At 40.3% G+C, this 16,499-nt stretch overlaps 1 protein-coding gene across 7 annotated transcripts in view; it reads left to right on the forward strand.

Moving 5' to 3' along the window:
* AP2B1 (adaptor related protein complex 2 subunit beta 1) overlaps positions 1–16,499 on the forward strand; it is a 102,631-nt gene that overhangs the window by 76,811 nt on the left and 9,321 nt on the right. For 4 of the 7 annotated variants that reach the window (XM_036339411.1, XM_036339413.1, XM_036339414.1 and 1 more), the window contains 2 exons: positions 10,434–10,518; positions 11,641–11,727. In XM_036339411.1, the coding sequence (XP_036195304.1) occupies positions 10,434–10,518; positions 11,641–11,727 (172 nt within the window). Of the gene's footprint in view, positions 1–8,742; positions 8,845–10,433; positions 10,519–11,640; positions 11,728–16,499 lie in introns of those variants that run through there. The other 3 variants (XR_004972742.1, XM_036339415.1, XM_036339416.1) reach the window with 3 other exon arrangements.

Raw genomic sequence — 16,499 nt, forward strand, 5'->3', positions numbered from 1 at the left:
TTTATATTACGATAGTAAGTTGAGAGTTGATGATGAAAAATGGCATCAGTTTTGTTTCTGGCTTGATAAATAATTGGAAAGTAGATTCAGCCATATGATCTTTATGTAGTAGGGGACTTCCCAAAACCTTAATATACATTATAGGTCGGAATTAAAGGGAACTCACTGGGATTTTCCAGAGCTGGATTGAAGCCCACTCGAGAGCCATGTCCTTCCCTCATACATATGTATACTTTTCTATTTTGCTGTAGCATTATATTCAGTGAGATAGGGAAAATTTTGCTTTATTCAAAACTTTTATGTAGGGATTATGCATAGGCTTTATGTTATTGAGGCTCATACATCTTGAAAGTAAAACTTGAGAAAACCTTTGAGCCTTTATGCAAACATAAAGAATATTAACCCTAACCGGTTTGGCTCAGTGGATAGAGCATCAGCCTGCGAACTCAAGGGTCCCAGGTTCGATTCCGGTCAAGGGCATGTACCTTGGTTGTGGGCACATCCCCAGTGGGGAGTGTGCAGGAGGCAGCTGATCGATGTTTCTCTCTCATCGATGTTTCTAACTCTCTATCCCTCTCCCTTCTTCTCTGTAAAAAATCAATAAAATATATTTAAAAAAAAAGAAAAGAATATTAAATCTCATGGTTGGAAGAGACAACTTTTTTGTTGTTAATCCTCACCTGAGGACACATCAACTGGTTGCCTTCTGCATGCGCCCCGACAGGGGAGGGAGGAAGCAAACCAGCAACTGAAGTACGTGCCCTTGACCAGGAATGGAACCTGAGGCCCTTCGGTGCACAAGGCGCTGCTCTATCCACTGGGATGCACTGGTTTAATGTCTGTTTCAAACCCTATTTCTGATGGAATTTACCCTATATGAGCAGTGATTTAAGTCTCAACATCTATAAGAATACTAATGATTTATTACCCTAAAATGGCCCATTTAATATTCCTAAAACTGTTAGGAATTCATTTATATTGAACTGAAATATATCTTTAAATTCTTTAAATTCTATCTGTAGATCCTCGTTTTACAGCTGGAGTTTTATAGACAAGTTTCTGTCTGAATCAAGGTTTATGGGGCCTGAAAAATCAGTCAAGTGGGCCTATAATGAAAATATACTCAATCTGAATTTTTTTTTCATTTTTATTCCACTTCAGGAAAGCCTAAATTTATGGAAGGACATTTATTTGTATGTACTGCAAATAAATGTCCGTCTATTGTTCTAATTTTAATAAAAACCAATTAGAAGTAAAACTGGTAAATGTATTTAGTATCAGTTACAGTTTGGAAACTAAGGAACATATTATTTAATTAAATTTTTTTTTAAGTGTGAAAATGAATGGTGCTCCTTGGTTTCGTGGCAACATTTCTTTTCAGGAACCATTGAAGGAGTTTGGAAGTCAGGTACTCCAAATATGAAAGCACAGAACTTCTTAGTTCCATAGCTCGCACTGGGTTCCTAACAGTAATTTCTGTCGCATCTCTGCACATTGTCCTGCCATGTACCTAATCATTTTGGTTGCCACATGCCCTTTTTCTGTCCAGTAGGCACACCTGTGAACCTATTTGATTTCTGACTTGCTGTTAACTAATCTAAGACTGTATCCTTATTGTCTAGAACCTAGATTAGGTTCTAAATCAGTTTTACTCGAGGATTTTAAAATGAATGATGTTCATTCATTCTTATTACAGAGTTCTGTTTTTTCTATTGAGTTTCCTTGGGTCTTTTGTCCCAAGACATACCAGATTGGGGTGTGGAATAGCTAATCACTTTAACTGGTAGTTTACTAATTCTGTCTTCACCATTTTATGATTCAGCACAGTATATATTGAGTGTATTTTAAGTTTACCAATAAGCCCTACACAGCAAACAGTTCATATTGTTAATGTAAATAGTATTCTAAAGTGCAAAAACTGCAACTAAGGGCACATCAGCTAGTCCTATCAAGGTACACAAAGCTGTCATTAAAGGGAAAAAATAGAGATTGATACCTTAAGGTTTAGAGCCCACACAGGTCTGGCAGAACCTATTTAAGGTAAGACCTTACGTTTTGGGGAATTTGTCAGGCAGAATGAAAGGCCTGTGAAAATATTGCTGTTTATTTCTAGCAACTGAAACTATAGAGTAATTTTGTGTAGACTTCTGGAGGAAGAGATAATTTGGTGTTTGTAACCAGATTGGTCAGTATAGTATGGCAAGTGGGTTCTGTACAGGCAGAAAGAGATTACATGTACATTTGCTGCAACTTTCTGATATATTTTGCCTAACATAGAAAACTTTTTAAAAAACAAGAAAACTACCTGGAGCAGGAACAGATGCAATATATCTTAGCATTATCTTCCCTTGACCTGGGTTCCTTGTGAGGCACGCAGCTCCCAGTGACCCTCTCCACATAGGTATATCCTATCAGAGTTTGTGACAGCTGTGTACTTCTAGGCCACACCACCGCTGTGTTATACTGAGATTTACATCGCCAATCTGGAAGAGCTTGTGTTTATATTTTTCTAAGCAGAACCAAAATCCTGACAATGGTCCACAGAGCCCTGTGAGATCTAGCCATGCTACTCCCTCCCTTACTCCACTCTGACCACACTGGCTTTCTCACTGGTCTTCAGATGGGTTTGAAATGGGAGACCATATTTAACCTAAAGATGGTAGGTCTTTTTGGCATTGACTAGAAACATAGAATAGGTAGATTTAACTCCAGCCGCTAGCAGAAAGAGCCACGTCTGCTTGAGTCTCAGATGACATTTATCACACAGTTGGGAGTCAGTGTCATTAAAAACCTGTCCCTCAGAGCCATGCCCCTAGGATCTATTGACTAGTTGGCGTGGAGCTGGAAACCCATTAGAATCATCATTTCTCAGAGAAATGGAGATGGTCAGCGTCACTGCCTGGTCTTAGGTTGGACCAGCCTGTAAATAATCCTTCCAAAAGCTAAGTAGAGAGCAGGAATAAAAGAAAAAATATTCTTCAGAGACTTGGAAAGGTCACAAGTGACATCATGGAAGAGTAGATGATATACTCTCAAAGGTGAGCTGTGTGCCACTTGCCTTGGTTTTTCTTGGGGCTGTGCCTCCTGTGGTTATCTGTGGTGAAAGGCTGCATTTGCCAGAGTTCAGACTGAGTTCATCTAGTACCTTTTTATAGTACTTTTGAGTACACTGGAACAAGGTTAGAATATTAATTTAGCCTGTTCGTCTCCAGCTGTGCCACCATAAAGAGGCTGCAGCTACTGCAGCAGTCTTCCTATACTATGGAAAGAAACTAATTGCTGGTTACAGGTTGAAGCTGACAGGCTGCTCTTTCCACAGCAGCCACTGAAAGTAACTTTTAAAAATCATTATTATTCTTAAGCATTTATAGCTTCCTTTTGTGTTTTCCGAGTGCCTCAGAATCATTTCTCTTTGCTCTTCCTATTGATGTCCATGTGAGGCAAGTTAATATTGTTATGGCCACATGTTGCACGTGACCAACAAGGAACAGAGTATTAGGTGATCTGCTCCTTGGTACCATCTGTGTGATCTGCTGTAGGCATCCTCAAAGTAGAAGCTCAGGTGTGCATTCTGTCCCTTAGCTCATTGAACCCATTTCTTCACTACTTGCTTTTAATTTGGTGTATAAGTGTTAATGGGTTTTATACTTACTGACTACAACTTAACAGTAAAAAATATATTTTACATAATATATATACACACACAATACATACATAAAACTGAAACACTTTCAGGAAACATTACTTACTCTTCATGAAATACACTATGATATTTTCTATTCTCTTTTTGATGCCAGTTCCAGACCACTAAATTAATTTTAAGAACCACCATTTGGTTGTGACCCACAGTTGTTATTGATTTTTAATCCTCACCCAAGGATGTGTTTATTGCTTTTATTTTTTAAAGTATTTCTTATTAATTTCAAAGAGGAAGGGAGAGGCAGGGGGAGATAGAACATCAATGATGAGAGAGAATCATTCATCAGCTGCTTCCTGCAATGCCCCACATGGGATCAAGCCTACAACCCCGGCATGTGCCCTGACCAGGAACCAAACCATGACCTCCTGGTTCATAGATCAATGCTTAATTGCTTTTAGAGCGAAGGGAACAGGGAGAAAGAGAAAGAGAGAGAGAAACATCAATTGGTTGCCTCCCATATGCACCCTGACCGGGGATCAAACCTACAACCTACGTATATGCCCCAACTTGGGATCGAACCTGAAGCTTTTTGGTGTACGGGAGGATGCTCCAGCCCAAGCTGGGGCATGACCCATAGTTTTTAAAAATGCCCTGCTAAGGAGGTACTTGAAACTGAAGAATACACGTGACAGATTTTTCTGGAGCATCAGTTTTACTAAAAAGTAAAGGAGAAATACATTTTTATATTAACATATATAGATGCATTATGGAATAGCATGCAACTTCAAAGAAATTTTGTTTTTATGATGGGCTACTTAGTAGTATACTTCTAATCCTGACCCTTCTTCCTACCTCCACCCCAGTATGTATGTCCATGCTTCCCTCTTCTGTTAAGGGATAGAGACTAGAAAAAACTTGAGAAGTGCTGTTCTTTTGGAAACTTTAGAACAAGTTTATATCTTGACTAAACCTAAATGTTTGTTCAGAACTTTGAATAGTATATTTTACAATCATTATTTATATTGTGTACTTCTACTCAATATGAGTGCCAGTTCCTGTTCTAGAAACTGAGAATACAGAGTGAACAAGAGGCAGAAATCTCTTCCTTATGGAACTCACATTCTACTGGAGGTGGGACACGAGGCATGGGGACAGGCAGTAAACCAACAAATTAGTAAAATAGTATGTCAGATGAGAGCAATGGAGAAAAATAAAGCAAATTGAAGTGGGGAGTCCTAGAATTGGAGATTGAGTGGTATAATTTTATAAGTATTTGGTCATGCAAGAGCTACCTGAAAAGATAATCCTATACTAGTATAATAAAAGCCTAATATGTTAAGTGTCTGGTCATCCAGTCGGCCATTCAACCAAAGTGTAATATGCTAATGATATGCTAAGGCCGCTCAACCACTCGCTATGATGTGCACTGACCACCAGCGGGGGCAGATGTTCCAACCAGTAGGCTAGCTTTCTGTTGGGGTGGAGCCCTCCCGCAGTCCCTCCCTGGCTGGCCAACTTCCTACATCCCTCCCTGGCCCCGATCATGCACTGGTGGGGTCCCTCAGCCTGGCCTGTGCCCTCTCACAATCTGGGACCCCTCGGAGGATGTCGGAGAGCCGGTTTCGGCCCAATCCCGCAGGCCAGGCCATAGGACCCCACTGGTGCACGAATTCATGCACCAGGCCTCTAGTATTTGATAAAAGTAAAAACCTAAAGGAGGCTAGGAATGAGCCATGCATATTACTGAAGGAAGAGAATGCCAGACAAAGGAACAGCAAATGCAAAAAGCCATGAGAGAGGAGTGTGCCTGGCATGTGCAAGGAGCTCAACAACAGGCTCCTGTGGCTGACATGGAGCGAGCATGAGAAGAGTCGTAGCACATACAACCAGAGGTAATAGGCATTAGGTTATAAGCAATTGTAACTTTAATTTTTATTCTGAGTGAGATTGGAAGACATTGGAGGTTTGAGCAGAGAAGTATTTGTGAGCTGACCTACATTTTAAGTTTACTCTGGCTGCTGTGTCAAGAATAGACTGAGGAAGGTAGATGTACGGAGTGGGGAAGGCAAGTACACAAGCTGGGAGACCATTAAAAGACTTTGCAGTATTCCATTTCCTGAGTTTGGAAGGACAGCAGGTTATTTTAAGGACGAGGAGGAGAGAGCAGGAATTTATTTTGGACATGTTCATTTGAAATACTATCTAAGTAAACATACCAAGTAGGCAGTTGGATATATACGTGATAATTGATATCTAATAGACAAAGTAGGTATTGATGTATTAAAGCTCTTGGAAAATAGTTCCCCAACTTGTCTGGGTTATACCTGTTAGGATAGTTAATTTAAAAAAAAAAAAAAAAAAAAGGATCTCCCTCCTACTTCCAAAGCAATCAATATCATACTCTTTAAGGTTGACTTAGTTCTCTTTAAAAGTAACTGCCATCTGGATTGGAATCAAACTGGCTTCATACTGTGTTCCCTTGATTCTTTTATGTCTTAACTCCTGAGGAGTGATTGGCATATCCTTGGAGAATCTAGTATTCTTCGTGAATACATATGTTATTCTTCCTAAGCATATAGATGTTATTTTAGCTGAGTGGTTTGAAACTAAAAGAGCCCACATATCACCCCATCCCTGCTTCATTCAGTATCAATTTATGTAATGCGGGAGATGTTGGGATTATGTTATGCACATAAATGATGTAGAGGTAGAAAAAAAGGATGAGAAATGAGTATTTAATTCCATTTGCTCAACATCTTCACCTTAATTTCAGGCGACAGATATTCATTGAGCCACTAGTGTGCTAGTGAAAAATGAGAGCCCCTGCACTTGAGGAGCTCATTGTGTTCAGGGTGAGGCGGGTGTAAAGTTAGTACTAAACCAACTGTATGCTGCAGTGGAAGTGCATGCACTGGAGCTATACGGGGAAGGGTAAGAGCTATCCTGAGAAATCTCAAGCTTGAACTGAATCTTAAGATTACATAGAGCCCTGGCCAGGTAGCTCAGTTGTTTAAAAGCATCATCCCAGATCAGTGGTCGGCAAACTGCGGCTCGGCAAACTGTGGCTCGTGAGCCACATGTGGCTCTTTGGCCCCTTGACTGTGGCTCTTCCACAAAATACTGGCTCTTCCACAAAATACCGACTTCTGCGCATGGGCCACAAAGTTTCAATTGCACTGTACGTGCGCGTCTGCACGTGGTATTTTGTGGAAGAGTCGCACTCAAGGGGCCAAAGAGCCGCATGTGGCTCGCGAGCCGCGGTTTGCCGACCACAGTCCCAGGTTATGGGATTGCCCTGGTCAGGGCATATACAATAATCAACCAATGAATGCGTAAGTAAGTGATATAACAAATCTCTCTCTCTCTCTCTCTCTCTCTCTCTCTCTCTCTCTCTCTCTCTCTTTCTCTCTTAAATCAATAAATAAAAATTAAAAAAAAAAGATTACATATTTTCCAGACAGCTAAAACTTCAGAAGACTTTATTAAGTAGAAAGAACAACAGGTAAAGAGGCACAGAGCTGTGAGTTTGAAATGCATCTCTAGCCAAGAGTAAAAGTTTGAGAGCTGCAAAGTGCAAATTTTGAAAAACTAATGGAAAAGAGCTGAAACACTTCCTCCCAAAGAGGGATTGTGTGCAGTTGATCTTGTCAAAAGATGATATTTTACCAAGGGCACAGTAGCAAGAAGAGGCATTAAGCTAACGGTTTGCTAATAAGCCTTTTTATCTCTTCCGATCTCTTAGCATAATAGTAGTGCTACATTTGAGCATGTGTAAGATTTCCAGTAAGTCTAATATGATCATCCTTAATTATGAAAAATTCCAAGTAAAAACGGTAAAACGGAAGACCGGGAATTTTTCCTTAACAAACACTTGTTATAATACTTATTTTAAGGCACCATTCTAAGTGCTTTGCAAATATTAACTCATTATCTTATAATAACCCATGCATTCAGTACGGTTGTTATCTCCATTCTACAGACAGGAAACTGAGTGGGTACTACTAGCCCAAAATCACACAACCAGTAACAAGAGTCAGAATTTGAAATAACGTCTGATCTGGTTCCCAAGTTCATGTTCTGAACCACTGTGTCCATTGTTTCTGCTTTTCCCAGCTTCTCAGAATTATGTAGAACAGAAGTCTAGGAACCCTGAAATTGTATGTCAAATGTTGCACGCACATTTTTCAGAAAAGGGTCCATGGCCTACGTCTATGTATTAACAGCATCCGCAAGCATAATGGTTTAGCACTGCTAACCTAACCTAGAGGAGCTTTTCATGTCCGTTTCATTGCTAAAGAGCTCCAATTGGAATATGGATTCCCTCACAACAAGATATTTAAGTTTTTGGTTAAGTATCACCAATATTATTCCTTGGAGGACAAGGATTATCTTTTCTGTATTCTTTATATATCAAATGGTTAGGACATAGTAAACATTAATAAATGAATGAATGGCACATTGTGAAATATGGCTGCTTTATATTCAAAGATAATAGTAGATAATCACTTCGCATTTCACATAAGACCTTCATGTAACCACATTACACCACCCCAGTTTTCACCTCTAAATGTCCTTTATAGAGCTGGTACTCCCCTATCCTCTTGGTGCCCTTATTTGAAATGAGTTCTCCTTCTCTCAATACTAACTAAATATTAATTAGACAATGCCTCTTTCCCAGAGGCCCATGCTGGTATAAATCTTTTGAAGTGGTACTCTAGCACCTCTAAAATGTCAAAAGTCCTTCTTTTCCTAAGGTTAGTTTCTCCACTTATATTCACCATTCTCTAACTTTTTGAGAATCCTGCTGTTCCAGCATTTTGGGCATCTGATTATGTGATATAGATCACTCCTAGGAGGTTGGTAATTGAAAGGTTAAAAACACAGTTACTCCTGTTATTTGCAGACTTTTAATATTTCCTACAACTTTTGTGATATGCTATGTTAGTACAGTTTTGGTAATATTATACTTAAAATCCTTTTATTCTTGAAATATTAATGTTTATTGCTGCTTATTATATGTATGTAAGATCATTTTTCTTGGATAATTGGTGTTTATTGCATGTAGCATTATCATATTTAAAATCGTTTTTCTTGGAAAAAAGACACACACAAGTTACAAGAAAAGTAATTGATGAATTCTTCTGGGAGAGAGAACAGAAAGACTGTCAAGTAGACATAACCAAACTATGGAGAAGAAAATAAAGGTACTATTTAAGGTTGGGAAGACAGTAAGTCTTTGGAAAGAGGGTATTTGGAGCTCATAGCCAAAGTTTGATGAAGAGTAGATATGCTGTTGAAGTGTGGGCATTTGTCCCCACAAAGAAGTGCTGGGGATGGGGATATAGTGGTGCTAGATAGGCACTCCCCCCACTCTTTGTTTTCTTAGAGCAAAATTAAAGAGAAATGGGCATGGTTACTGATTATAGAACTTGCCCAGAGAAATGTTTTCCTGCAGTGCCAAGAGCATAACTAGGAAAGTCACTAATGACAGAAACCAGTGGGAAGTGGTGGTTTAAAGCAATTCTCCTCTTCTCCCTTCTTACAGTGTATGGTTCTTATAATCTGCCTCACTGGAAGCTGCCTGTTTCTGAATGTATATGCCAACCAGTGTTGCCCCTGAATAAAAATACTAACTTTTTAAAAAATATAAACAGCATGCTCTGAATTGAAAGGGCCATGGAAGCTTGTATTGTGAGAAGAAAACTCATTTCTTTGCTTGCTCAAAGGCTTTTTCTTTTTTTTAAATCCTCACCTGAGGATATATTTATTAATTTGAGGGAAAGGAGAGAGGGAGGGAGGGAGGGGAAAGAAAAAACACACACCAATCAGTTGCCTACCATATGTGCCCCAACCAGAGATGGAACCCGCAACCTTTTGGTGTATAGGACGATGCTCCAATCAACTAAGCCACTTGGCCAGGGCCAAAGGCTTTTCTTCTTATAGTCATCTGTTGTACCAGTATTTGACCCACAAGCTTTTCCAACCATAATACTTAGGAAATAAGATTTTATAAAAGAAACAACTTTAAAACCAACATCTAAAAAAAGATAAGGGACCGAAACCGGTTTGCTCAGTGGATAGAGCGTCGGCCTGCGGACCGAAGAGTCCCAGGTTCAATTCCGGTCAAGGGCATGTACCTGGCTTGCGGGCACATCCCCAGTGGGAGATGTGCAGGAGGCAGCTGATCGATGTTTCTCTCTCATCGATGTTTCTAACTCTCTATCTCTGTAAAAAATCAATAAAATATATTTAATATCTCTTAAAAAAAAAAAGATAAGGGGCAGTATGACCACTTATTTTGGAGCGGGGGGGGATCAGGTTTTAGGGTCATACAAATTGCATTTGAGCCTGGTCCTTCTGTGTACTAGCAGTGTGACCCTGGATCTTTCTGAACCTCAGTTCCTCATCTGTAAAATGAAAAGGGAGTGACAACTACTTTGGGATGGTAATAATGAGTATTAGAAATTATATCATTAATAGGTAGGTGGTAACAGCAACTACTGTTAATAACCATAGAAACAAAGGAATAATTGAATAGAATTCTGGGTATGGAACTTGTGCCTTGAATTCATTCCCCCTGGAGCTCCTCCTAGAGAGAAGTGGTGTTGCAGGTTGTCCCAGTACTCACTCTGACAGTGCAATGAGTAAGGATATGCTTTGCAATGTATGGGCTGTGTGTCTTGATTTGAGGGGTCCTGCTCTATCTAAAGGAGAAAAGAAATAGGGTGATATATTTCAAGACACATAAATATTCTTTTCTGTGTTCTAATTTTCCCTTGTTCTTTCCTGGCAGGTAGCTGTGAAAAACAATATTGATGTCTTCTACTTCAGCTGCCTCATCCCACTCAATGTGCTTTTTGTAGAAGATGGCAAAATGGGTGAGTATGTCCTCCTGTCCTGGCAACTATACCTTTGCCCTTCCTCTGAATGTTAGGCAGAGCATAGCCCAAAAGTACAAGTTATTTTTTTTAAATATATTTTATTGATTTTTTACAGAGAGGAAGGGAGAAGAATAGAGTTAGAAACATCTATGAGAGAGAAACATCGATCAGCTGCTTCCTGCACACCTCCCTACTGGGGATGTGCCCGCAATCAAGATACATGCCCTTGACCGGAATCGAACCTGGGACCTTTCAGTCCGCAGGCCGACACTCTATCCACTGAGCCAAACTGGTTAGGGCAGTACAAGTTATTTTGAAGTTTGAAAAAATGGGGTGGGTAAGGCTATTCTAAAGGCTCTAATAATTGCTAATTATGTATTCGCCTGAGTCACGGTGGTCTTGTTTTGCTGTTGGTCTCTAAATTACAATGCCATTTTTCTGAGTAACCCCGTCACCCCAGCATACAGAGTACAGGCATACCTCATTTTACCTCACTTCACAGATACTGCATTTGGAAGTTTGTGGCAATCCTGCATTGAGCAAGTTTGTTGGTGCCATTTTTCCAGCATTTGCTCACTGGTTTTTCTGTCACGTTTTGGTAATTCTCTCACTATTTCACACTTTTTCATTATAATTATAGTAATTTGTAATAAACCACTAATATTACTCATGTGGTTGTTGACATTTCTCTCTTCCCTTACTTATAAAAGCACCATCTAATAAAACTAGTATATATTGGTACATATTAAATTGTATTGGCACTTAATTGACTTGGTTCTTACAGTCCTCTTTGGGTAAGCAAGACAGACATATGGTGAAATTAAGGATCAGAAAGATTACAAATTTACCCAAAGTTACCAAATAGGAAAAACAGTAGAGCCAAAACTAAACCCTACATGTAAGCTCTTCCAATGTATCTTAGTACTACTGATGCGGAATTAATTGACTTGGAGTATAGCATCTCTGATTGGCCAAAAATTGGCTCCAGGCCCAGGCTACCCCTGGCTGTATTGCTATTGCAAGAGCCAGCACTCCAAAGGAGAAATGGTGCAAGTCATCAGAAATCAGAATATTGACAGATTGTGCACATCCTTCCTTTCCCTCTGCTTCCCCATGCAGAGCGCCAGGTCTTTCTTGCAACATGGAAGGATATTCCCAATGAAAATGAACTTCAGTTTCAGATTAAGGAATGTCATTTAAATGCTGGTGAGTAATGACTACATTTAATTTTTTGTCTTTATTTACCTCTTCTTTTTATACCTACCTTGTTTCTAGTGGTTATATGGTAGATATATTACTTTGCAAACTTCTCTTTAAAAACCTGGGATGTTTTGATGTAGATACTAGATTACTATAAGCCAACAGATTTAAGAAACAAGCTAGGATGGTTCCATCTTCGCAGTTCAGTAGTTGAACATGTGTTAGTCATATTATTTGAACATCCTTTAAGCCATCGAATAATTGAAATGGCATTTAAGGATGTATACTCTCCCTAGAATTAAAAGGACTATTTTTCCTTTATTATCTACCTTCACTATGGAAGGAAAAGTGACTCTGATATCCTTATTTAGAATCTTGTGTTTGTTATTAAATAAGAATACATCATAGGTGATTAAAGACTAGTTGGTAACCTTTTTCTTTCTTGCCTTGTATCAGCATTTATCATGATACTAACCTCTTTAATCGCCATTAAAAAAACCCCAGACCCTTTTGTGGTTATTTTTATTAGCATAATAGAGGTAACACAAGAGGAGAAACAATAGCAGCTGTCAGTCCCTAGGGCTTTGAGTCACTGAAGTGTTCCTCAAGAGTGGAAGGAGCACTAAGCTCTTCAGAGTCCTGCCTTTGTCCAGTCTCTTTTTTATGTTAATACAAGGTTAAGTTTAAATAAAAGTTATCCTTGGTGCTTGGTCCATACCTCCTTTTTCTTCATTTACCCCTCATTTCATTCCCCATATGTTGCCGGTTCTTATAAGTGTTTTTCTTATGCTGCCATCCCCTCATAGCTAGAGCGTAGTACTGAAAGAGGCAGTATGGCAGGTACAGAGAGGAAAAAACTGTCTTCTCGCTCCAAATTTTTCTTTTTAATTTTAGTTTTTTGGGCTCTATGATGTATTCATGCTCTGTTCAGACAGATCTTTTCTGACAAGGTTTCTCCAGAGTCCTTGGAGAGGTGTTTGAGGAAATAAGTCTTCTATAATTTTTATTGTAATAACTAGTTAATTTATTTTCTTCAGGTATACCATATATTTGCCTTCTTTCTAATATATTCTTGGTCTAGGTTTCTCACCATGACTGGTTATGTCTTTATGCAACAAAACCAGAGTTTTTGTTGTTACTAGTACACACATGTGCACACGCGTGCGCGCGTGCACATACACAACCATACTCAAATTGAGCTGCTTTTTGTGCCATATTCTAGGTAGATGACAGTGTTTTCTGTCACTCTCTGTGAGGTTCACCACAAAACTCATTTGATGAGTGTAGGAGGTTGGGCAACTTTCCACAGTACAACAAGCTGTTCTTCAGGAGGACGTCAGGTGCTTCAGGAAGCTTGTCAGGTCCATGCTGGCTGCTAATGCTAAGAGCCAGCATGGATCCTGTTAAGAGAAGCAGCCTCTGTACCCAGCTTGGAAAAGACCAAGCCCTTCGTTATAGTTACCCTTGTGGTAGTTGGTCCTTTGGCAACATTTCGTATATTATGCTCCTGAAAACATTTGTTCTTTTAAAGGGGTGTGGGGGGGCGGGGTGGGGGCGGGTCCTATGGTCAGTTAAAGTTGAAAAATGCAGTGCACGATGTTCCTGTCTTAGAAGTTGCTATTGCACATTAGCACACTAAAAGCTGAGGAGTCCTACACTGAGAACATTTATTTAGATCATTGTTGACTGGCATTTAAAATTACAGAATGTTAACATTTTTTGGAACACAAGAGTTCCTTGAACACGATCCGGGAAACATTGGCCTATAGACACAGAGAAAGGCCAGACTAATTGGAAAGATTTGGTTTCTGATATTCAGTATGAAAGGAATATGCTTTAAACGGGAGGGGAGGAAGTTTGGATAACTTAGTCTGGCCTGCCAAAATAATAGAAAAGATCTTCCTGCTTCCAGATTGGAATCGTGAGCACTCTTGTACCTTGATGTACATTCGTGATCTTGCCAAAGAGGTATCTGGCCTTTCTCCCAGTGGGGCTGTGTCCTCTGATGTAGCCTGGACCTGTTTCTCGGAGCAATTCCGTTCTGATCAGTTCTGCCATGGCTCCATGCCAGTTTCTCCTGGCCTTGGGTGCTCCAAATGCCAGCGAATGGGTTTTCTGGCGTTAGACAGCTCTATGGTGGCACAGCACATGGAGTAGAAGGAGAACAGCCTCTCTGTGTTCTCCAGGAGCCCGAGCCATCATTTTCCCACACTAAACCACTGCTAGTCTTTCAAGAAGCTAATCCTTTCTCACTTTCCATCTGCTTCCACCCCAAGGTCTGGAGTGCCCTGGCCTTTGCACTTCCTTCCATTCTTGAAGCTCTATTAACATGAATGTTTCCAGGTTTAGTGCCTTCTGATTCAACACCCTGGGTCTAGCTGAGAGCTAAAAATACCATCCTTTCCAGCTGATCTGCCCTAATCACAATAGCACCAACACTTTAAATAGCTTTCTGTGCCAGAGTAGACATTTGACAGATGGCAGTAACAGTCTGAGGGCTATGGGGAAGTTACAAGCTTAAAGGACTTACCAACCTAGCATTGAGCTTTTACTTTTGTTCCTCCATTTCTTTCTAAAGAAGAAACTCTCTTCCCAAGCCTTAATAATTAATCAGATCTTAATAGAAAGGCATATGTGATAGGGGTGCTTGTGGTGCCACTAGTTATATAAATACTAGAAAATACTAGATCAGAAAGGCACTAACTTATGGGTCTTCCTGCTTTCTAGTACTAGTCATCTCTACTGGTGTCAAGAGATCTGTATGAATCTGTTTTGTAGCTTACCATTATAGCCGCATTCAGGGTTGGTATATGTCTGGGACCACTGTCTTAAGTAAATAAGTAGTTGCATCTCTAGCCATATCTAGAAAGGAATCTTTCTGGCAAGCAGTCTACAAACCTTTTTTTTTTTTTATGTTTATTATGCTCTGAAAAGCTCAGAGGCATGTTGTATATACAGGGGTAGGCAAAAGTAGTTTTACAACTGTTCATATGGAAAACAATACAATAATCTATATATAAAAAAGCCTTAAGTGACTGTTATGACTGGAACGACCTGTCAACCAGTCGCTGTGACACACACTGACCACCAGGGGGCAGACGCTCAACACAGTAGCTGCACCCTGGTGGTCAGTGCGCTCCCACAGCCAACCTCCCATGGCCCCTCCCACACACACACACTGGCTGGCCTCCCGCGGCCCCCTACCCCCTGCCAGCTGTGGGGAGGCCAGCTGGCCAACCTCCCAGGGTCCTTCCCCCTGGCCAACCATCCCCCCAATAAGCTTAGATAGGCCAGGCGAAGGGACCCCTCCCATGCACGAACTTGTGCACCAGGCCTTGAGTTAATAAATAATACAAGAATAAACTGTGTTACATGTACTCACAACTGTAAACCCATTTTGTCACTAGTTAGGCACTGTCATGAGGGACATATTTTTTTGGCAGGAGAGCTAGGCCAGGGTGAGCTCTGTTTCTTTATTTTGGTGTGGTTCTCCCCATCCTCTGTAACATCTCATAAATGGGAATGTTTTGCCAGCCAGTACTTAAATATAGTTTGGTTGCTCAAATGGTAAAAAATGTTATTTTCAGCAATAATAGTGGTTTTGAACTTGCTAATGAATACCACAGGTGGGTGCCAAATGCCAATTCCCCTCTTCCCACTCTCTAAGCACTGTCTTTTTACTCTTACTGCTGCTGGAAGAGGTGACTTAGCTAAAGTAGGAAGATGAAGGAAGGGAGTCCACATCTATTCCTTCTAAGATTTTAGGCCCCAGACCCAAAGAGCCAAATTTGAGGAAGACAAATGAACCAGAAGAAATCACATCTTGAAGAAAGTACAGTTGACCCTTGAACAGTGCAAGAGTTAGGGACGCTGACCACCATGCAATCAAAAGTTTGCAGATAACTTAAGTCAGCCCTCCACATACACAATTTCCAACCGCCACTTGACCCGTGAACACTCGGATTTGAACTGCTTGGGTCAATTGAAAAACCCACTTCTAAGTGGACCAGGCATTTCAAGCCTATGTTGTTCAAGGGTCAGCTGTGTAATTATATTTGACCATCTTTTTTTTACTCTTTGGGGCACAACTCAGTGTCTTAACATTATTTCTTATTCTCAAAGTTTCAAAACTGTAAGATTCCATCTTGTTTCCCAAGAGTTCGGGTGTGTGAAAAATACCTGATACCTTGTCAGGAAGTCTATCCCAGTCTGGCTGGGAAGCCTTATCATACTGGCTTTCGTTGCCATTTTAAATAGGTATATTTAGTAGAGTCTGATTATCCTGCCATCTATACATCCTCCAGCTCAAACCTAGTATCTAAGATTCATAAAAATTGACTCACACATAGCCTTAAGTTATTGAACACGCCCTCCGTTCAGTATTTCGATAGAAATACTGCCACAGCCATTCAGGAGGAGCAGAGCCAGGTTCCTGGCCAGAATGCTTCCAAATGTATCATAGTCACACCCATTCAGCTTGCTTACTCTGCCTGGCTGATGGCCATGTTTCCTAATTCTAGCAGGGGTGAGTGAGTGTGTGTATGTGTATGCTTCTGCTTCTTAGCCTATCGTCTCTTACAGGGGTGGTAAATCATGAAATGTCTTTAGGAATCTGGGCCCTGTTGTATACATTGTCTAGAACAGGGGTGGGCAAACTTTTTGACTCGAGGGCCACAATGGGTTCTTAAACTGGACCGGAGGGCCGGAACAAAAGCATGGATGGAGTGTTTGTGTGAACTAATATAAATTCAAAGTAAACACCATTACATAAAAGGGTA

Source organism: Myotis myotis, unplaced genomic scaffold (genome assembly GCF_014108235.1).
Source record: "Myotis myotis isolate mMyoMyo1 unplaced genomic scaffold, mMyoMyo1.p scaffold_m19_p_17, whole genome shotgun sequence".
In the NCBI taxonomy this organism is placed as follows: domain Eukaryota; kingdom Metazoa; phylum Chordata; class Mammalia; order Chiroptera; family Vespertilionidae; genus Myotis; species Myotis myotis.